The following is a 21843-nucleotide window of genomic DNA, read 5'->3' as shown; positions in this document are numbered from 1 at the left end:
TCTTCTTGAGAAAACTCTAACATAAAATATACCGTGTAAAAAAAAAACCCAAAACCTAAGGGTGAGTGGAGGCTGTCCCAGTTTAGCAATCTGGAAATATTCAGCAGTGGTAAACTTATGCCAAATTCTCTCAAAGACAGTGACATTTAAGCTTCAGTGTTTTAGCAAACTGGGATAACTCTAAATCTAGGCTCATTTTTTGTTCCCTATGGAGGTTTAGGCTGAATATTTGGAAAAGCTTCTTTCCTCAGTGTGGCTGGGCACTGGAACCGGCTTCCCAGGGAAGTGGTTACAAGCTTGCCAGAGCCCAGTGAGCACTTAGACATTGTGATCAGACACAAGGTGGTGGTGTTGGGTGTGTCCCGTGCAGGGCCAGGAGCTGGACTCAATGATCCCTGTGGGTCCCTTCCAGCTTGGGATACTCTGTGATTCTCTCTGCAGACCAAGGTTTTAGAGGGCTTAGGAAGCTTGTTGGCTTGCAATGCCAGCTCTGAATCTGCTGTGGTCCCTCTTGTTCCTCTGACACTTGGTAAAATATTAGAGTGAATTATGTCACAGGGTGGGTATACAGTCTTGGTACTTCATATGCACTTTGGCAGCAATGTCAATGGCAGGATCTTAGGCATTAATAACTCAAAGAAAAAGAGGTTTATAAAGTGTTGAACAGCAACAGTCAGGTGCTTATGAGTTTAAAAGGGCAAAGACTGTTTGGCCACTGCCACATATGTCTTGTGGAGTTCAGGGACGTTATGAAGGGTGTAGTAGATGATCTAGTTACTTCCGAGTCACGGTATGGCACCTTAATTTTCACGGACTTATGTCACTTCAAAAACTGATCCTTACAGTGATGCTTCAAAGGATATCTACAAATTTTTGGGTGTAAGTAAAATATTCAGGACCTTTCACCCCTTCTCATCAGCCTTACTACAGAAGTGTCCCTGCTGTAGTTTGTGAGGATTAAATTCACTGGTGTTTGTAGTGCAGCTGAATTGCCTTCAGACTGGTGCTGGACGAATCCTGAGCTGATGATCCTGGATACGATTACCAAATACTGATGGTGGGTAAGCTAAGGTCTTGCACTGTGATGCTACAGGACTGTGTTAGAGCAGTGATATTCTTGACTTGGTTATTAGAAAGTGGTAAACCAACTGGAGACTAAATAACATACCATTAACCACATTACACCTTAGAGAAGTCAGTTATTTAATAAGCAAGGCCCAAATGTCACAAGCATCATTAACCTCTTACATTAAAAGCAGAGCAAAAAATTAGCAACTACCTGCACAACATCTGTGTAGTGGAAAAGTATATAGTAGTTTGCAATTACTGTGTCACAGAATACAGCTTCTGACTAAGGGGTCAAAAAGTTAGAAGAGAGTCTGGGGAAGTGGGATTCCTCAATTGCAAGTGCTGCCTCTACAGCTTAGTGAGATCAATCTTTTAAGGGGTATATGAAAAATACTGGTGAATTTGTTAAACTGGCTGCTTTTGTAGAGGTTTTTATGACTCAGAATAAACAGTTATTAACCAGCTGAAGAAATTACACCACTGGGTACGTTCATGATAGTAACAAAAACTGAGATTAAACTGGACTGTTTTGATTTTTAAGAGATGTTCATTTAACAAGAGACCTATCCCATATTTGTTACCAAAACAAGCCTTTTTGAGTCCTGAACAGGGCAGGTGGTCCAATCCATACTTAAATAAAGTGATAATCAGATACCAAAAAAATATGGAAACTAAATACAAGTAGTTATTATACCTTTACCAAACCATAATGAGTCTAGTGAAGTCTTCTACTGTTTGAAACCAATGTTTAAAGATCATTAATTGCAGGGGAAGCTAGAAATCTTGAGGCATTTTCTTCCTACCTTTTTCTTACTCTCAATCATGTCAATACAATTTTGAGTCTGAACACCTTAAAGTACACATTTTCTTGCAATAAAAGGAAGCATTGTTTGTATTGTTTTGAATAATACCAAGTAAGCTTTTATGTTTTTAATGCTTTTTCATCAGCACAGTCAGATCTAACATGTCTGAATTGTGAAATTACAATTTGAATTTACTTTGCACACTTGTTTTACAAATAAATTTACCACTGTTTCGGTTATCGTAACTGAATTATCACTTGATAATAGTGTACATTTTAAGCTCCACTTCACAATGAAGGCTTGTGGTTTCCTGGGAGAAGTTAATTCAGGTGATTCACATATTGTGACAGTTCATTCTTTAGTAATGTCCTTGGACAATTCTTCTCCAGAAATGAACATGCCAACTGTTAAGTGAAGAATGGCCACTACGATATGAAAGGCACAGAATGTAGAGCTGACTAGGCTTGTCCATCAAAAGTGGAGAGGGATTTCACTGCTTTGTAAGTATGAGAGAAAAATGGAAAGGGAAGGAAGTAAACAAGAGGACAGTGTTGGCAAAGTAACAACCTGATAACAGTGAAGAGATGAACACATTTAGGCTAGCCCTACCAAACAGGAGCAGTATGTGGAGGGAGGCTGAAAATCTAACTAAGAGAGAGCACTCATTTTATGAAAAAGGTAACATATGACTGCCTGCAGTAGCAGGCATATTATTCTCTCTCTGCATAGCAGTCACCATAGAAAGGACTTTAATGTGAAGTCCTCCTGCCGGCTGTGTAATGGCAGTCCTACTCAGCCTCTCTTGTTTTATAAACCTTTTTCTGAGCAGTCTCAGCATTTCTGGCTAAGGAGGTAAGAGCCAACAACAAAAAACCTAACAATTTAGGCCAAAATTGAAGGCAAGCTGTCACAGCATCCTAAATCTTGAACTAGAAAATACCAGCATCTTTTTGCAGAATGACTTAAACCCCTTGAAGTTGTCAGATGTTTGTCATGTCTCTGTTCCAGTGGGCACACCTCTTTATTAAGGCTCAACATGCAACTTTTAGCTATCTGCAGATAGCTCCACTCTGACACTTGAAAAGCCTTTTAAATTGTAAGTCTTTCTTTTCTTTACAACTATTCTGTAGTTGTATAATGGTTTGACATGAAAACTCTGTGCAACTATCAGTTCTTCATTCCATTAGGCCCTAAATTTGGATTATAACTTCAGTATTTACCTCAAGGATTTGCTCTGTGTATTAACTTTCTCAGCTCCTCTAACATTACAGCCCTTCATCCTGCATTACTTACCCCCTCAGTGATTCTTACCTTCTAAAACAGTACTACATAAACTATTTGATTGTTTTAAGGATACGCTGCAAAGGCAACAAAACTTCCTCAAACTGAAGTAGTCTTTTACAGACGTTTTTCACATCTTGAATCATAGAGAACATAGTCTTAAACTTCCATTTTCTCCTTTCAGATTTCCCTATTACACATGAAATATACCAGTTTGCCTTGATACCAAACCAAGCATTATAATCTTTACTCAAAGCAGACACTAACAAGTGACTTATACAGCTGATCTTGATGCACAACCTGCATTACACCACTATCTTTTAAAGGCACAGGTTTCAGTTACACTTATACTCTGCTACACACTGTGGGGATGTAAAAAATTAACAAACTTCTTGTATTTTATACACACTTCTTCAATGATTTCATGTTTCCAAACACAACAGACAACGTTTTGTGTCTTGAAATAGAGCCAAATGTTTTAGGACAGGTAGGACTTTGCCATAAAGAAAGCATTTGGATCTAGACTTCTTGTTCGGAGAGCTCATCAGAAAGAGTCTGAATTTTGTTGATTTTCTGCACTTAACTCCTTCACACTCTTAATGCACATATATTTATAAACTTCTAGGTCAGAGTCATCATCTTTCAATATTTCACAGAGCTGGTGTCTGTGGAAAAAGGTGCCCTGAAACTGTATTATAATGAAGAGAAGACAGTAAAACATGAATCAATCTGAACAAAAGATCCTTCTTCAGCAAGAAATATGAACATCCATTAAACCAGCCTAGAAACTTGGCATCATCACAAAGAGGCTGAGGTAACCCAGGATAACATCTCTTCTAGACTGAAAAGGATTCACAAAATCAATTAGCATTTCATTCTTTAATTAAATGAAGATTTACACAAACAACAGAACATTTTGGAGAAGTATAGGCACGTATTGCCACAGAGAAGTTTCCTATAGTACAAAAAAGCCTTCAATTCTTTACTTTCCCAGTCTGGTTTTTGTGCAGCAAAGGCAAATCCCAGCATTCAATAAACCTCAACATGAGTTATTTGAACTTCTTTTTTTCCCTTTCAAACAGGAGGAGGAAATTAGTTCCTGCTAAAGATGTTCAGACTAGTAATTTTGCAAATGGTGCTATGAAGCTGACCAGAAGGGAACGTGCTGTAGCATAATGGCCCAATTTCAAAGCATTATCCTGTAATAACAATCTGCAGCATGGCTGTGTGACAGGGAGAGAGTGCTACATCTAGCATGCACCTCAGCACATCCACATTCCAGAAAGCACCCTCCTTTACTAATGCTGGAATGCAGCCTGTTAAACAGCTTGAGCCTTTTAGATGCTCATTTTGGAGAAGAGAGATAGCACTTGCTTCACTGGCTACAGCTATTTGATATTTCCAGCTATGACCCCTGTGATTAAGCCAGGCTCTGAACCCTCAAATCCTCTTCTGAAATGATGAACAGCTTCTGTTCAACAACATATTGAGAAAGCACTTTCTGGCATCAGACCAAATGAACATTTCAGTGTTAGCTTTTCAAAAGCTATCTCATTAATTCAATAAAGACACTTCTTTTGTTTTGTTAAAACAGACAACATGTTACACCAGGCTGCAACTTATGAGAGCTGTAGGAAGAGAATACTTCTCTTCCTTCCTGCTGGAATCCATGCCAGTGAATATTCATTTGTTTGCAACGGCAGAAAGTTGGTCCCGAATCCGTCCTAGACCTTCTAACATAGTGTCCAGTGTTTCTTTACTCAGTTCCATAGTCAGTGCAGAAACAACAGGATTATTTCCACATAAGGCAACATCTTCCTGAATCTTAAAATAGGAATGCAGACATTAGTTCTATTAAAAATTCACTCACCTGTTTTTCCAATGCCACTATGAAAGTCAGTTTTTAATAGATAGATTAAGAAAAATGCTTTAAATTTGAAATCCAGCTCCATCCTCAGGGACCACAGAGCATTTTGTAAGCTGTGTGCCTCACTAGGGAAGTGCACTCGCACTGACAGAGTGCAAGTGAGCATCTACTGCCATGAGTACTGGGAAACTTTGAGAAGACTTTTGGCAGGAAGCCACATTTGTATCAAAAGCATCTTAGCAGACACCACATACAATACTGAACCCCATCCCACACATAGAAATTAGATTTTTTTTCCTCCTTCTCTGAAATCCACTCTTCCCATTTTTACTGGCGAGGGCAGGGGGGGAAACCAGAATTCTGGGAACATATGCAATTAGTTTAGCTGTTCTCCCCAAATTATAGATGTGGCCAATGAAGGAAGTTATTAGTAATCTAAAGTAATTTCCAGACTAATGAGGTCAGCTAAACATGCTGATGAATGCTTAGAATTAAAGGGTGATGACTTCATAATTTATTTTTTTCTCTGAAGAACAATGGTGACTGGGAACAAGTATGCCAACTTCTTGCATCCTTGTGCACAGAAACCTCTCCCTTGTAAGAGAAAGCTTTTGTCAGAGGCCTCATTCCCAGGCTGTGTGGCATTTCAAATATCCTCTCTGAGAGTCTAATTGCCCACCAGGCAACAGCCAAGTACCAGATACTTTTCTGAACTGGTCTGCACTACCACTGGCAAATAAGGTGTCAGACTGGATTATCTGGATCCTTTACGGCCACTGACATTACCTTTAACTGAAGCAGGCAAGTAGGGACTGCCATTCTTATAATGCTGTCTGAAGATGTCTTGATGTCCACCCTCCAGTCCATGTCAACCAGGCGAGGCAGGGAGACTGAGGGAATAAAAAATGGGTCTGTTAGGCCCAGCAGCACGTAATTATATCAGACTCTGGAGCCTGTGACCACCAGCATGTACATGCTGCTCCACTTCTGGCTACAGGAAGCATACAACGTTAGTGCTACTATGTGGCTTCATATCACTTTTACTCTGAAATAAGCCAATCTCCTAAGGCCTCTTCATGACACTGGAAGCACAAAAGGGGTTCTCCCATTATTATACACAATGATAGCACAGTGCAAGACAAGCACAAGTAAATTCACAAAGCAGCTAAAAGAAAGAGAACAGTAAGATGTCCTCTCCACATTTTCATCCCCTGCCTTGCTGCCTGCAAGATTCAACTAGTGTTTCATAGTGACCTGGATGCTCACTGCTTTGCTCTGAAACTGGTAAGAAAGCACACAGGAAAGCTCTTTAAATCCAGCAGTATAAAACATATCATTCAAAGTTCCTCAACCTGTGAGCCAAAGCAAATGTACTGGTAAACTGCAATCTTCCTATATCCTGTTAATTTGTTAAAAGTATTTTAAATATTATCCTAATTACATGCAGGCTACCAGAAACCATTTAACAGTTTGCTGTAATACTGACACCAATAGCTCAGAGCTGGAGACCTCATGAGCCCTCCCAAGGAAATGAGGACAGGTCTAACTTGGCTGCTAAGGAAAGAGCTGTCTCAGTAGGCAATTGCAGACTATCTGGATTCTGCCTATCATAGGATGCCCAATTTTTTCCCCAGGGGTTGTTTGCTAGCATTCCTACTGGCTCTGGAGGCTCAAGTTCCTTTCCAACTGTGCTTTATTGCCTAACAGAAATTGGTTTCTATCTGGGGAAAGGCTCTCCCCCTCCTCCTGCTGCTTCCCTGTGCAGACCTCCAGAGGGCAGTGCAGAGCTGGCTGCCTTGCTCGCACTTTTGGAACACATTCCAGTTCACAGTCGGTTTGGGCCAGCACTTGGCAGCATTTGCAACAACATAAAATGCATCTGTTTAGCCTTGTATGTTAATTTGCAAAGATTGATTGCTGGTGGTCTGGGAGGGGCAGGAAACCATTTAGTTTTAATGTTAACAGAGATCAATCTGTTGGAATGTCTGCCTTGGACCACTGCCTTGGTCCCTGTGTAATATGTCAGATATTTCACAGATGCAACAATAAAATAATCCATCATTTCCTAGAAGACAATCTCATTCCAACAGGGTTAAATATTCATCTAATGAATACAAAGACATGAGTGTCTGAGTAGAGCTTCTAGGTGCTGCTCCAAGAGCCACACAGCCAGCCTTGCTTCTGGGTTGTGAAGACATAGCCAGGGTGTTATGCTGGTGTGTCATGCTCACTCTCATCTGCTCCAGCATGTTGTAGCATTAAGGTTACAGGGAAAAGCATTTATGTGTCTTATTAACACCAGAATACTGTTTAGTGTAAGCAATGACTGTTTTAGCATTAGGGAATAGTTTCTTACTTCTCCCTATTCATACTCCACTAAAACTTTGAGGGACAGTGTATTTCTAGGTCTTGTCATACTGTTTAGCTGTTGGACATTAACTCCTCTGCAGGCAAAGGAAAGGTTAAAGAGGATCTATGCAGACCTTGGAGTACTCTGTTATGTTCAGTTCTCAGTTTTAAGCCTCTACATGCTACAGTTGGAAAGACAACATCTTGGGAAGAAAACCAAGTGTTGTAGCTGCACAGAACACGTAATGGGATGTAACTCATTGGTCATGTTGCCATTGTTAAAATTCGCATTCCTTAATTATATCTCTGTTTAGAAAGGTGAAGAAAAAGCAGTTACAAATATATGCAATGTACCTGCTGATGCACGGAAATGACGCAATACACAGGATTGACTAGATAAGCAAGCATACAGTATTCCCCAATACGTACATATCCTTTACAGCATAGTTATTGCATACAAACATCCCTTAATGACCTGAATGGGGAAGTCAGAGTGCTTCAGTTTCAAAAGTTTTGCAAATAATTGCTATACACTGCACTCTGCAAGGCAGCCACAGACTGAGCTTTAAATGGAATGAGTTGAGAACTAGAAACAATTCAGCACAGCTGCACAGGTATGAATACAAGCTTGTCGGCTTCTGCTAAATGCTGTCATGCCACAATCTTCCAGCTTCATCTCAGTCCAAGAGGGGTAACCCTGTGCTATGTTAGGATGCACTGTTCTAAACTGTAAGCTCAAATGACTTCAGAAAACACCAATTCCATCAAGAGGTGAACTACTACTTACTCTGACTTGCTTGTGCTTCATTCCTCCAAGCAGAGCTGTAAAAAAAGCAGAGAAAATCAGTAGCAACAGTCAACAGTATTTTGAAGGAAAAAGAGTAGGGCAAGCATTTGGTGCGGCCTGTCCCTAACAGAAGGGTCACCAGCAGTAAGCGGGAGACAGGGACTGACTATGCTACTGACTGCCAGGAAAAGGCTGTGACTGGTAGGTAATGATTGGCAAACTGGTGACCAACTATTGGTTCTTCTGGAAGTGAAGCTCACTTGTGACAAGTACCCTTCTCCTTGGTTTTATCAAGGCAGTGGGCTCCCATGCACTAGGATGTACAAGAATGCAGATCTGCCCTCCTCTGCCTCCTCCTGTATCACAGACAGTGAGTGCCACCACATCTGAGCCAAGGTGGCAAGTGGATGGGCATCTAGGTACTATTCGGATTTTCTAGTGCTGAAGTTGCATTTTCCTGCCAGAGGTGAGCAGTGAGGATAAAAGGGCAGTTGCATTATAGGAGTGAGGCCCACGACCATTTCAAAATTCGTGGGAAAACCCTGTGCGTCCATGGCTGTTTTGTTCAACTCTGCTCATCCCAACCTGTGTGGCTGTGCCTAAGGCACACACAAAATTCACAGAAATAAGACGTTGCACATTACCAACTACTCACATATCAAATCACGTGCAAAGGTTTTAACACTTCAGCTGAAAGCAAGTGGCACGTGGGTAGCACTCACATATTCTCCAAGATTATCTTAGTCAAAAGGTTTTTCAGATTTTGGTGGAAGTTTTCTGGGAAGAGAGAGAGGATATCTTCTGCCCTCGTCAAGCCGCGGTACACGACATGCCTGGTGAGGTTGTGCAAAGCAGACACCAGCTGTCAGAAATGAAGAGGAGAAAGGGCTTTGCTGGGTTGAAAAGCATCACGTACAGCACGGCACAGGCCTCCAGCAGACACAGCTTCTGCTGCGAGATCGACACCTCCAGGGCTTCGGGCATCCAAGCAGGGCCTGACAGCCTCAGCAGGAAGGCAGCCGAGGTCCTCGCTGCCCTCCGGCTCCCTGTATGGCCCCTCGGGACCGTGTCCGGGGCGAGAATCGCTGTTATATCGCCCTCCTCTCGCCACAGCAGCGGCCGCGGGCCCCGCACCTCCCGCAGCCCCGCACCTCCCGCGGGCCGGGCCACCACGAGCTGGCGCCCTTCCCGCCGCGGGCCCTCCTTCCCTCGTAGTCCCGCTCCCTCCCTCCCTTGCTCCCTCCGGGGCCCAGCCCTACCTGCTCCGCTTCCTCGGGGCCGGCGGCGAGCCCGGGGCAGGCGCGCTGCGCCAGCGGGCCAAGCCCGGCGGGCGGGCTGGAGAAGCACTCCTGGCACAGCTGCCGCACGGCATCCTTCGACGGCGCCTGGCAGGGAGCAAAGCGGGGGGCGCTCAGCCGCGGCCCGGCAGCAGCGGCAGCACAGCAGCCCCTGCGGCCCCGGCCCGCTCACCTTCAGCAGGCTCTGCAGCGCCGCGAACTCCGCCTCCCGCAGCGCCGCCATCTCGGTCCCCAGCCCCGCCCCGCCATGGCCGCGGGAGGGCCGGGCCGCGGAGGGGACACGCCCCAAGTGTGCGACCAGGGGCGTGTCCGCTTGGTAAAGGAGTTAAGTCAGTCCTCTTTCGGGGAAAGTGGTCTCTGCGCCTTGTGTGGTTCCTAGCATATCTGGCTCCAGAGCAGCGATATTCTCCCATCGCTGCCTCTGTCACGGCATCCCCATCCTCATTTCCAACTGTGTACGTTTATGAGCGGAATATTACACGTTGAGAAACACAAGCATGAAAATGCTTCTCGCATTGGAATTTCCAGGTTGGGTAGGGAAAAGGGCTTACTCTTGAACAGCAGCTGGTTCCCTGCTACACGCTGGGACAGACCAGAAGGTGAAGGGGAGGATGGTGAGATCCTAATTTTTTGCTTCCAAAACGAATGGTTTGAAGTTACTGGGTTAAACAATAGCATCTCAAAGGGAAAAAATGTGATTAGAGGTCAGGGTTTAAGAGCCAGGAAACTTGAATCATGTTCTCTTGACCATGTTTCAGTCTTCAGATGAATCAAGGTAGGCCACTTCAGTCATGAGTGACAGGAAGGTGATAGAACTCATGGTATAACATAATGCCCTGAATTAATAAATGTGGCATTTATTGACAGCAGCAGTAAGTGTAGAGGTTGTGAAAGAATAAACAGAATGGGGGCACTATGAAAAAACAACATTGTGTTGCAATCTGAGCAAGTATGCTTAGTGGAAACATTGGGGTTGTTCACAGGAACTCATTTACTATTGTAATTTTATAATTAACCTCTTATTATCCACCTGCTTGTCTCTTTCCCAAACCAATAAAACTGGTGTTTTTTACAGTGAGAAGTAAGCAAAATTCTTCTAAACAGTAAAACTTCTAAAATCCTTTATCTAACTGAGGAAGAGGGACACTCATATTTTTCAGAGCTTTTCTAAAGCAATGACTTTACAAGACTTCAGTAAAATCAGATTGATCCGTACTTAGTGTACTGGGTTTGAAAGGCAAGGTTGTGGCACTGGGGGGTGCTACGGGGGTGGCTTCTGTGAGAAGCTGTTAGAAGCTTCACCCATCTCCAGCAAAGCCAATACAAGCTGGCTTCAAGACAGATCCACTGCTGGCCAAGGCCAAGCCTATCAGTGATGGCAGTAGCACCTCTGGAATAACATATTAAAAAGAAAAGAAGAAACGTTATTGCACAGATGTAGCTACCACCAGAGAAGACAGAAATGAGAATATGTGAGAGAAACAGCCCTGCAGGCACCAAGATGAGCACAGAAAGAAGGGTAGGAGGTGCTCCAGGCACTGGAGCTGAGATTCCTCTGCAGCCTGTGGTAGAGACCATGGTGAGGCAGCTGTCCCTCTGCAGCCCGTGGAGGTCAGTGGGGATGCAAAGATCTACCGGCAGCCTGTCAAGGAGTCCACACTGAAGCAGGGGGATGCCTGAAGGACACTGTGCCCCCGTGGGAAGCCCATGCTGGAGCAGGCTCCTGGCAGGACCTGGGGTCCTGTGGAGAGAGAAGCCCATGCTTGCTTGAGCAGTTTTGCTGACAGGACTTGTGACCCTGTGGGTGACCCACACTGGATGTTTCTGAAGGACTGCACTATGTAGAGGGACACAAGCTTGAGCAGTTCATGAAGAACTGCAGCCCATGGGAAGGAGAACTGTAGCCCATGGAGAAGTTTACAGAGGGCTGTAGGAGGGACCCCATGCCAGAGCAGGGAAAGGAGGAAACAGCAGCAGAAACAACAAACGGACTGTAACCCCCATTCCCCATCCCTTTCCACAACTGGTGGGATAGAGGTAGAGAAATGGGAATAAAGTTAAGTCCAGGATGGAAGGAGGGGCTGAGCAAGGTGTTTTTAGGATTTGTTTTGCTTCTCATTATCCTGCTCTGATTTTGACTGGTAATAAATTCAGTTAATTTCCCTACATGAAGTCTGTTTTGCCCGTGATGGTAATCTGTAAGTGATCTCAACTCATGAGCCTTTTCAGGGGGTAATGAGCAGCTTTGGCTGTCACCTGACATCCAGCCAAAGTCAAACCACCACACCTGGGTTAAGCACTTAATTGTACAGAGTAACTTTGTCAGACAAGTAGGTGGAGAGATGCAGAGGGTGGGGAGAGTAGGTAACTGTCATTGCTAACTATCACAGGAGTGTGTGGCAAGAGAGAACATTTACCTATGAGTCATACACTCAGAACAAAAGTGCTGCCTACCAGTAAGAATAGTTGGCATACTACTAAATTCGTTCTCCAGCCCACCTCCTATTGTTGCAATTTCATCAGCGTGGGAGCCTTATAATTATGAAGAAATAATGGAAAGTTTGATTTAATATCAAAATTGAAACAGTTTCTGTAGCTAATGGTCAGAAGCCAACAGAAGTGCTTAGTAAAATGCAATATCTGATGGTGGTTTGACCTCTTCTTTCTTCTGTTTCTTCCTTCCCTCCTGCCACTGTATTAGTAGAACCATGAGTAATGGGAACAAACTGAAATAGGGGAAATTTAGGCTAGGTATTAGAAACAAATTTTTTTACTGTGAGGGTGGAGAGACACTGGAACAGATTGCCCAGGAAGGTTGTGGATGCCCCAACCCTGGCAATTTTCAAAGCCATGTTGGATAAGGCTTTGAGCAACCTGGTCTGTGAGAGATGTCCCTGCCCATGGCAGGATGGGTTGGTACTAGAGGACCTTTAAGGTCCATTCCAATCCCTTAACATTTTATGATATGTGCATATAATAAATATGCAGTGACTGCAGGGAGCTGGGTAAGTGAGCAGTCTCCCAGCTATTATACTCTTAAATACCCTTGATAACTTTCAAAAGTCAGGATCTCCTGGTCATGGGGACATGGATATATGAGAATATATGTATGAGTCTCTTGTTTAGGATCTCTCTTCCCAGCAGTGTAAAAAACCCTTGAGAATTGGTGTTTCACGTGAGGAAAGAGGATCAGGCTGGGAATCACATGAGTGAGAGGAGAGGCAAGGCAAGAAGGGTTGACTTCGTAGGTTTAGGTGGGGTGTTTCTGGTGGGAGTGGAGGACCTCCTAGGCCTTGCAGAAGGAGAATAGTTCTTCATTTGCATTTTCACTTGAAATAACAAATTGTCTTAGTTTTTTTTTATATCTACTAGGCAAGTCATAGCCAAGGGGAATTCCCTTGTTGTCAGGTATATACACAGCTCTCTGCTGGACTCTGAAGGATTGATGCGTTTCTCTATCTGGAAAATATCAAGAGGAAAGTTGCCTGTGTGCCCTTGGGCTTTTCTGATGGAGAGCAACTGACAACTATTTTTTAGTTAAAAAAATAAAAGGAAAAAAGGAGAGGAAGACATATGAGGCATTGAAAGAACTGTCTGAATTTCACATACAAAGTATTTGTCTTCAATAGGAGTCAGTTATCATGGCAAAATAAATTCCATGATGCCACAAGGCAAAAAATCAAGAGTCGGAAAGCTGAATGAAAGTATTCCAGTAAACCAGTGTGCAATACGCTCTGTCTTTATACATAGCTAGATAACTCCAATGACAGATATATACTTTGCAAAATGTCATATAGCCCATCAACTAAAGTGAGAGCCCAAAATCAAGATATCTGTGTGTTGAGGAAAAGTCAGTCTTGGTCTTCCTAATATATTCCAGGTAAAAAATAAGCATAAAAAAGCAAGTAAATGAGTTGACAAAACCCATTTAAACCAGATACCTCTTTGTTTTTTAGTTCCCTTGAGAAATAAAACCTGAAATTATAAATTTAGCTTCCCTACAATTCTTGGCTGGAGAACTATAACCCTTTACACTCCAAGGAAAGAAGCACACATTTCTAGCTCACTTTGTCCGTTCAAGGGTCTCTGGGAGAGAAATCTTTGGGATATTAAGAATTTGATGGGAAGAGCTATTAGTTTTTTCCCCACAGTGTACCTGTATTCACTGGAGCATCTGGTCTCTTCCTTAAGGGCTTTCAGCTGCAAGGCAGGTCTGTGCTCTTAACTGCTCCATTCTGGGTGTGTGCAGTTTTATTACTAAAGTTCCTTATCCTTTTCCAAATTAGAAGATGCAGGACTTAACTCCTAAGTTAATGCTGTAGAGAGATGACATCAAGCACTAAGTATGTTCGTCTTTCTGAAATAACCAAGCAGTTAAAAATCTTGAAAAACTATACAAATTAGAATTAGAAATTAGCAATCTCTGAGTGAGCATTGATTTTGCAGGCATGCAAAAAAGATTCTTGCATTCAGCATTTTGACACATACTTCCTTTTACTGCAATTCAGACAAACTGATTAGTCTGCATTATCAGGAAAATTTGTACTGATCACTGGATGTGACAGGTAATCCTTGCCTTAGGGACTTATCTTTGTTAGACTCTTTTTGTCTTATAATTTCCTAAAATTATTTCTGTTGATGAAACCCATTAATTCCAGGATAGTGAGAGCAGGGTAGGATCCTTTAGGATACATCATGATTCAGGATTAGCAATTTTGTCCTGACTCCATCTGTTGCCATGGTTAAACAAAGTGCATAGAATGTAGAATCAAGACCTTTCCTCTTTACACTCATGTGGCATTTGGCCCCATCTCTGTTCGCTAAGGAGCTGTCATCCTGGCAGCTTTTTGTTGTTAAGATTTTTTAAGAAATGGAGCAAAACCATGTGGTTAATACTTGGGTTTGTGATCTTCAGTATCAGTTCTCAATTGTCTTTCAGATGACAATATTCCTTCTTCCCTGGCCTCTCAGCTGAAGCAGCTAATGCCTTCTCAGTTGGAATTGCTGACACATGAGACTCTTCAAATGAGACTGCAAATTAGAGAGTGAGACCACTGCTGACAGATGTGATCTGTAAGGCTCTATGCTAACAAGTACTCCACATGTGCTATGTAAGTCTGTGGACACTTGTCTGTATTAAAAATGAAAAGTGAACAGACTAACACTGTTGTAAAGAAGGTATTGGACATTAACAGATCATCAAAGGTAATTTTCTTTAGCCCCTGCTGCAAGAGTCCCTATAAAATTTGATAGGTCAGACTGTGCCAGTTCATGAGATTATGAATGGGTTCAAACTGCAAAGTTTGTTTGGGACAAAAAGAAGCTGAGTATTTTCCAGCAAAAAGCATTTGGGTGAAGCATAATACCAATCTTCTACTACTGTCTTTATTTAAGGTGTCATCCAGATGTAACAACCATTCATTGATGCTCACAAAACTCCTGGAAGAAAATTCAGTGTAACTTATCTCAAACCAATGGAACTGCATCTGCTTTTAAAACCGGATTAAAGCATGCATCAAAAGATTTTGCTTGACTTATTTGCAACCCTGACCCTGAAACCATAGCAGAGTTAGTTCTGACAAGACAGAAGGAGCAAGCCAGAAGGGACAATAGCAAGATATTTGATCTCTTTTATGAAAGTGAAAAAGTAAACAAGTCTTTCCTCTCCACTCTCTTTTCGAATGTCAGTGTCTCTCAGCATATGTAGTGGTGCTGAAGCAAAACAATGAAGCAGAGGCCAGCACAAGCATGGTCTCCCAGCTCTCTCTTTCAGCTGCTGAAGGCAACCATCACACTATGCAAGCAACAATATGGAGGAGAGAAGGCAGCAAGGGAAAGCTCAAATATGCTGAAGCTCTTTGGAAAACTGGTCGACAATAGCTGCCAGAAAGGTCCCCTTTGAGGCATGGTATGTAAAACTGCAGGCTTCAAGCATGCAAGTTTCAGTTGCATGATTTCTTTCTTCCAACAGAGAAAGTTACCTTCAGTAGTAAGAAGTTAGTAAGACCTGCTACTGGGAACCATTACTGGCAGGGAAGAAGTTTCTGTATGTCAGTAGGGCCTCAGGCCATCTTGGTGACTTCTGGTCAGGTTAGAGTGAAACATCAAGGACCAGTTCTGGAACTGCAGTGATGTCAATGTCAACAAATCAGCTGAAGGAACATTTCCTCAGTGTAATACTCTGTATTCATTACGAAGTCTTGCTACACCCCAGCCCATTATGGTCAACTGCAGGCACCAGTGTTGTGGTGACACAACCTTTAATCTCTGCCTAACCATTTTTAGTCTGCTAAATATTCTTTCTTCCCTTCCACTCTTCCACAGTTTAAATCCCACCTCATCACTGTCCTCTGCACTGCCTGTCTTTAACCACTGGGTGCCAGGGGCCTCCCAGCAGGAAGCCGCTCATGCCCCAGCCCATTGTCCTGCACCAAGAGGTCAGCTTTGAACCACTTCAGCCGGCTGTGTATGTGCTCAGTTTACTTCTGTGGTAAGGGTAGATGAGTGAAACACGATCAAGGTAGCCTTGGGCATTTAGCTACTTCAGGAAATTGCGTCATGTCTCGCAGCTCAGGCTACCTGCGGAGCTGGGAAATCAGGACAGCTATAGTGAGGTTGTGACTGTTACCTGAACTGCAACAAGAACCCCAACAGTTCATTTTGTACAAGAATAGGTGAGAGGAGAGTCACCATTAGTTTAAGTTACATCTCAGTAAGGCAAAAGGACTCACATCCTGCTATCAAGGAAATGCTGGAGTCATTCAGGTCCCTTTTCTCACAGTTGCTGCCTTTTGTTAGTTTGAAATGACAATTTTAGAGGGCTTATTTCTGTTCTGATAGCTATAATTGTCTTTTCATTCTGTGTTACCATGCTGGCTCCAGATTTAAGTGCTAAGAAGTAGTAATAAAATCATAAAGCTCCAGTTTATTTCAACAATGCCTTGATCACATATGTAATTGCAATAGATAACAGTAGTTTCTTTCTCTGTTTTGGGTGGTTTAAAACTGAAAAGAGGAAATATAACCCATACACTTAGAAATGCCTCTAGTAATGCCTCAAAACAGAAGAGCAAAATTATAAAAAGTAACAAACTGGAATATAAATTATTTCTCGAGAGAGAGGTAGATCTAAAGCTCTGTCTTATCACACCTGCTTGCTTAAATTACCAAGTCATCATAAGGGTAAATGTCTGGATAAAGGCTTTAAAATTGTCTTTCCCTGTATTACTAAAATCACTATGGATTTGAAATTAAAAGGCTCTTTAAAACATAATTGACTTTTTCATTATTTATCTGCTGCTGCTACTGTTCACTTCCACACATGTAAGTAGTAAATCCCCGGAGGGGTGTTTCATATCTATATAAATGTACGTTAAGTTCTTTGCCTCTGGCCTTTTAGAAATAGCACAAATGCAGCTGTGTCTCTGCAACTATAATTTCAGGACATGAGCCAGTCTCTCAAAGAAGCCTCCAGTTGGCAGTTTATACTGTTTTATGGGGAGTTTTCTAAAACATTCAATATTAGTGACCAGGGTGTATGATATGACAAATGCTGTGAACTACTGAGCTACTCTGTCATGGAAGTTCCTGTCTCAAATTATTTGGAGGCAAGAGGTGTCAGTTTCTTGAACCTGCTGTGGCTGGCCAGTTGTGCCTACAGCCTTTGTATATGCATGTATCTGTGCATGTGTTTGCTCACAGACAGAGCTCTGATGAGTATGACCACCGTGTCAATACTAAAAAGCCCTGAGATTTAGTCACGTCTAAGAAGGGGCTACCACAATTCCCTTACTTAATGCCTGTCATAAAATAAGACCATATTTTTTGCTGTGAGACCTGCTTGATTTTATACTTGCATTTGTATTCAACATCAGAACAGCAGAAATTACCTAATTACATTAAGACTTCAGATTATGGTTATGAAAAACTGTGCTGGTTTAAAGGTAAACTGTCAGGAGAAATGAACCCAACACAAAAGAGATTACAAGTCAGAGTTACAATTTAATAAAAATATTACCATAAATGCAAAGATACAGAGAGAAATTCGTATTAACCCACAACACCCAGAAATATAACCCAGCGCCCTGGGGCACAAACAGAATGATGTTGTTAGCCCCTGTGTTGAGACCCACATGGTTCCCCTGAGTCCAAAGTAAAAGGTTTTTACCTGTTGATGCAGAGCGGTGGTGGCAGTTCTGTTGAGATTTTAATCTTCCTCTGGATCCAACAAGTGGTGCCAGAAGTCCCCAAACACCAAGATTATATACCCTCCGGTTCAGGTGTGAACGTCCAGTACCTCCCCCAGGGAGGGGCGTTCCACAAGGGGTGATCTAACTCTATGAGTCATGGGTTATTTTTGGAATCGTTGATGGCCCATTTTCAGATATGACCCCTCAGGCTGTGTGTGGAGGTGCTAACGACTCCCCAGAGGGGAGTTATCACAGCCCCTATCTCACAGGCTTCTTTAACACCCAGCTTGCAGCCTGAGGGGTCAGGTGTGCCCTGGGCAGCTTCTGCAAATGGTTCATTATTAACAGTTCATGAGAAATGGCTTTGGGCACACCCACACAGTGATAAACTGGTCCTGGCTGCTGAACTAGGACGGAAACATTATGCAACAAGTAAATTGAATTCATCTAGCCCTCTGCTGGTCTCTTACCAACAGGATAAGAATGAAATACAAAATAACACAAATCAATAACCTTTCTTTCAAGGAAACCTGATTTTTCTTTCATATAAAAGAAATTATAGCAGATTATGCAAAACATCAAAACAGGCTTCATCCCCAATGCTTGTCATGTATTACATAGTAAATGCAGCATGTGTAACAGAAATTAATACTAACTTTTTGTAGAAAAAATTACCTGTAGATGTTTGTGTGCATTCTTTGTAACTCACAGTTCTCATTCCCAAACGGAAATGTTGTTTCAGATAGAAAGATGAGCTTTATTTGAAAGTAGCAGAGGCCTAAAATTTGTGTCTCTTTTGGTAACATTGGGACTATTTCAGTCACAAGCAGTCTGGGTTTTATAGTGAGCACTGTTGCAACTTGGAGCACTGAACAGACAGACCCTTCAGCAGTGTTTGTATGTGTAACATACTTAGCAGGGTGAGTGTTCCCAGGTAACAGCTTGTCTGTGAACTCTGTCCAGGCAAATGCAGCATGAGGAAGGAGCATGAACTGGCCTTTGCAGTGCAAGACAGTGATGTGGGATCACAGTTTGGGTGGCCAAAGCAGAAATACCACTGTTGACTTACCCTGGGCCATCCAGTACCCTAGTAGCAGGCAGAAAAACTCATAAAATCAGAGAGTGGTTTGACTTGGAAATACTTTGAAGATCAGCTCATTGCAACCCCCTGCCATGGACAGAGACACCTTCCACTGACCAGGTTACTCAGAGCCCCATCCAATCTGGTACTGAACACTTCTAGGGATGGGGCATCCACAACTTTTCTGAGCAAATTGTTCAAGTGCCTCACAACCCTCACAGTAAATATCATCTAGTTCAAACCCCTTGGCAGTGAGGTTGTTGAAGTCAATGATCTTTAGGGTGCCTTCCAACCAAATCATTTTATATGATTCTTTTTTTTTCAGAGCTGCAGGGCCCTTTACTCTGTAATGCTGACAAGCACAGAGGGATAAGCATGACAGAGGTGCTGTTTGGAGTTGAAAACAAACAAAAGCATTTTCCATATGTCCTTTTGCAATTCTGCAGGCTGCACTGTCCGGGGCCACACAGTCATCTGTGTCCAGTATCTCCGCGTCTCCAAGGGATGCAGAGCAGCAACTGTGCCCCTGTGAATACAGGAGATGCAAACCAAGCTGTGGCATGACAGGCGGGAGCTGTCTGTGGTGTGACTCTCAGCTCAGCATGTGAGCTTTGGTAAGTCCAGTTCAGAGGAGTGCAGGGTTAACAGCAGAAGCAGGTGCCACAGGCAAGGAGAACAGAGACACCTGACAAAGATGGGAACTGTGTTCTGTGTCGATTGCTTTCTTGTGAAACCATAAAGTTATTTTGTTTATGTACTAAGTACTCCATTGGTTCTTATTAATTCAATGTTTTGTTTTGTTTTGTTTTGTTTCTAATTCAGAACATTTTATGGCTATGGTGTTTCATGGTCTTTTTCTCTCAGTAAACTGCAGAATGGAGCTTGCAAAAACCCCAGCCTCCTAAGACATGTTGTATTTAATCTTGGAGTCCCAAGATACGTAGTTTGATGAGTTAGCTGAATCTTTTGCTATGCTAAGAAGACCACCAGACTGATGTGCTGGTTGTTTTGTTTCCTACTGAGGGGTAGGTTCCAACAAACAATCCAACTTCATTCCGTGTCCCCACAATGGCAGCATTGTACAATGCCTCAGATCAGCATGAACTGATTTGTGATTCATGGTGCCTCATCGTACCAGAGACTGAATCAAAGGGCTACTGAAGATTGTCACAGCCTTAAAAAATGATTTAGCTGAACCTAGGATCTGTTTTGTTTTGATAACTGTTGTTTAAACCAGTATTTCTCTGTTAAAAACATCTTCTTCTGACATAAAATCATAAAAGGTTATAAAATTACCTTAGTTGAAGAGTAAACCAAATTATCACAAGTCAAACATCAACCCTAGCAAGTAATTCCTTGGTTTATAGCTACTGATGTTGCCCTATCACTGGGGTAGTTCATTGTTTTTACCCAGGTTGTGCACCCTCAATCTCACAGAATGGCCACTGCTTGGGGAACCAGAACTCTGGGAAGACAACTGCAGACCTGGTTTTATTGATAAGGTGCTACTGTGACAATATGTTTGCTGAGGGTTTGTGTCAGTTAAGGAAGAGAATTTGTGCATGCAACAGAAAGGCTGGACATAGCTGGCTGACATATTTTGAGTTGTCCACATACCCTACAAACCTGCAATTATAAAAGGCAATGTAAATACAGTAGTGTAAACCATGCTTAAAGGATTTTCCACTTTTGCCTGTAACTCTTCATGCCAGTGCTACGTGACAGCATTGCTCTCTGAATCCTCATGTTGTGGTGTCTTGCCAATACAGTGATGTAACGTTATGCAACTTCATTATGCAGTCACACAAATACCATGGAGCTGAAGTACTACTTTCAAGAAAAATTCTTCCAGCAGTAAAAACAATGATTAAATCAACAACACAAACACAAGTTTTTGGTAGTAAAGCAGCTCCAGGTCACCAACTGTTCTGAATCAGCATCCCTTGAAGCAGAATGAATTCTCATACCTTCCAATACAAACTGTTATAGTTTAGGCAAGTACAGATACTTTATGCCTCAGGAGATGTGCCTAAAAGTAGGACCTTGTATACCAGTCTGGAAGCAGCAGAACCATGTGTCAGTCTGTAATACCTTTTCCCTGCATTGTGGCTGTAATGTGCAGTGAAGTGTGGTAAATGTGGGACAGAGCATAGCCATTGCAGCAACCCTGACAACAGTACTTGCAATGTGTCTCCACTAGTATTTTAGTTCAGAGCAAACATGTATTTTTGATGCAAATCTCCTCATCATATCTATTGCCTGTGTTTCGTTTTGGATCAGGGGCTGACTTTGAGGGGAGGGGTTAGGTTCTTAGAGTGAAATTCAACTGGAAAAAGTTCTCCAGAACTGTAGCTAACATGCTCAGACCTCAGTAGGTATTCAGTCCAGGGGACTCAGATGAAGGTGATTGGAATGGAAAAAAACCTGAAGCACACATAAGTGTGCATGTCAGATCCTCAGCATCAACTGTGTGTGTAAAGCATATACTCTGCAGATTCTCGGTCTACTTAAACTTGCCATGTGTAACTTGACCTGGTTAAGAGGGGTTGAGAGGACCTGCTAAAAATTAGACTCCTATGTTTTTTCTCTCATTTTCCCCATAAATGAAATTGACTGACTGAAATTTTTGCTCCTTCATAAACTATAATCATTAGTGAATTAGTGCTTACACAATATCACTGCAAGTGACTTGTCGTTGCTGTAAATATGCTGGTAGTGGTGAGGAGAAGGTGTTATTTTATTCTGTATTTTCTAAAATATTTCACAACTTATATAACTGGTAAATACTTCAGTTGTTGCTGGAATTGCAGCCACTTCCAGAGTGGAATGTGCCAACTGAGTCAGCACACAAAGTTAGAGTAACTATAGGAAGAGGTGGGGGAAAAGGGAAATTGCCTAATGAATCCCTTGTCCCAGGTAAAATCAGCATATTGTAATCCAAATTAGATTTGAACTAGTATTTGCCTCTGCTTTTATTATAAGATTCAATGTGATTTCTAAATACTCAGGATCCTTCCAGCTATATTTTATTGGGAAACTTTCTTGAAATGCTCAAATTCAATAAACTGAGGCAGAAGTCCCAGAGAAAAAATGTTTTCTACAGTAGAACACAAAGAGCAC

General features: G+C 42.4%; 1 protein-coding gene across 1 annotated transcript; it reads right to left on the bottom strand.

The window, feature by feature from the left end:
- Positions 1–4016: 4016 nt before the first annotated feature.
- Positions 4017–9713, bottom strand: COMMD9 (COMM domain containing 9). The gene is made up of 6 exons (XM_071558658.1): positions 9626–9713; positions 9415–9540; positions 8878–9017; positions 8156–8190; positions 5806–5909; positions 4017–4976 (listed from the first exon to the last, which is right to left on the bottom strand). The coding sequence occupies exons 1-6, from the start codon at positions 9674–9676 to the stop codon at positions 4836–4838; spliced, it is 597 nt and encodes a 198-aa protein (XP_071414759.1). The 5' UTR covers positions 9677–9713; the 3' UTR covers positions 4017–4835.
- Between the last annotated feature and the right edge of the window lie 12130 nt (positions 9714–21843).

The sequence above is a fragment of the Pithys albifrons genome, chromosome 6 (assembly GCF_047495875.1).
Source record: "Pithys albifrons albifrons isolate INPA30051 chromosome 6, PitAlb_v1, whole genome shotgun sequence".
Classification (NCBI taxonomy): domain Eukaryota; kingdom Metazoa; phylum Chordata; class Aves; order Passeriformes; family Thamnophilidae; genus Pithys; species Pithys albifrons.
The sequence above is the reverse complement of the archived record's forward strand: the minus strand, read 5'-3'. Positions and strand labels throughout refer to the sequence as shown.

Coding starts and splice junctions, on each gene's coding strand:
- COMMD9 (XM_071558658.1), bottom strand. CDS start 9,676: ATGGCGGCGCTGCGGGAGGCGGAGTTCGCGGCGCTGCAGAGCCTGCTG. Junction 9,541..9,625: donor CGCTGCAGAGCCTGCTGAAG/GTGAGCGGGCCG, acceptor GCTCCCTGCCAG/GCGCCGTCGAAGGATGCCGT. Junction 8,191..8,877: donor AAGATAATCTTGGAGAATAT/GTGAGTGCTACC, acceptor CTTTTTTTACAG/CTCTGCTTGGAGGAATGAAG.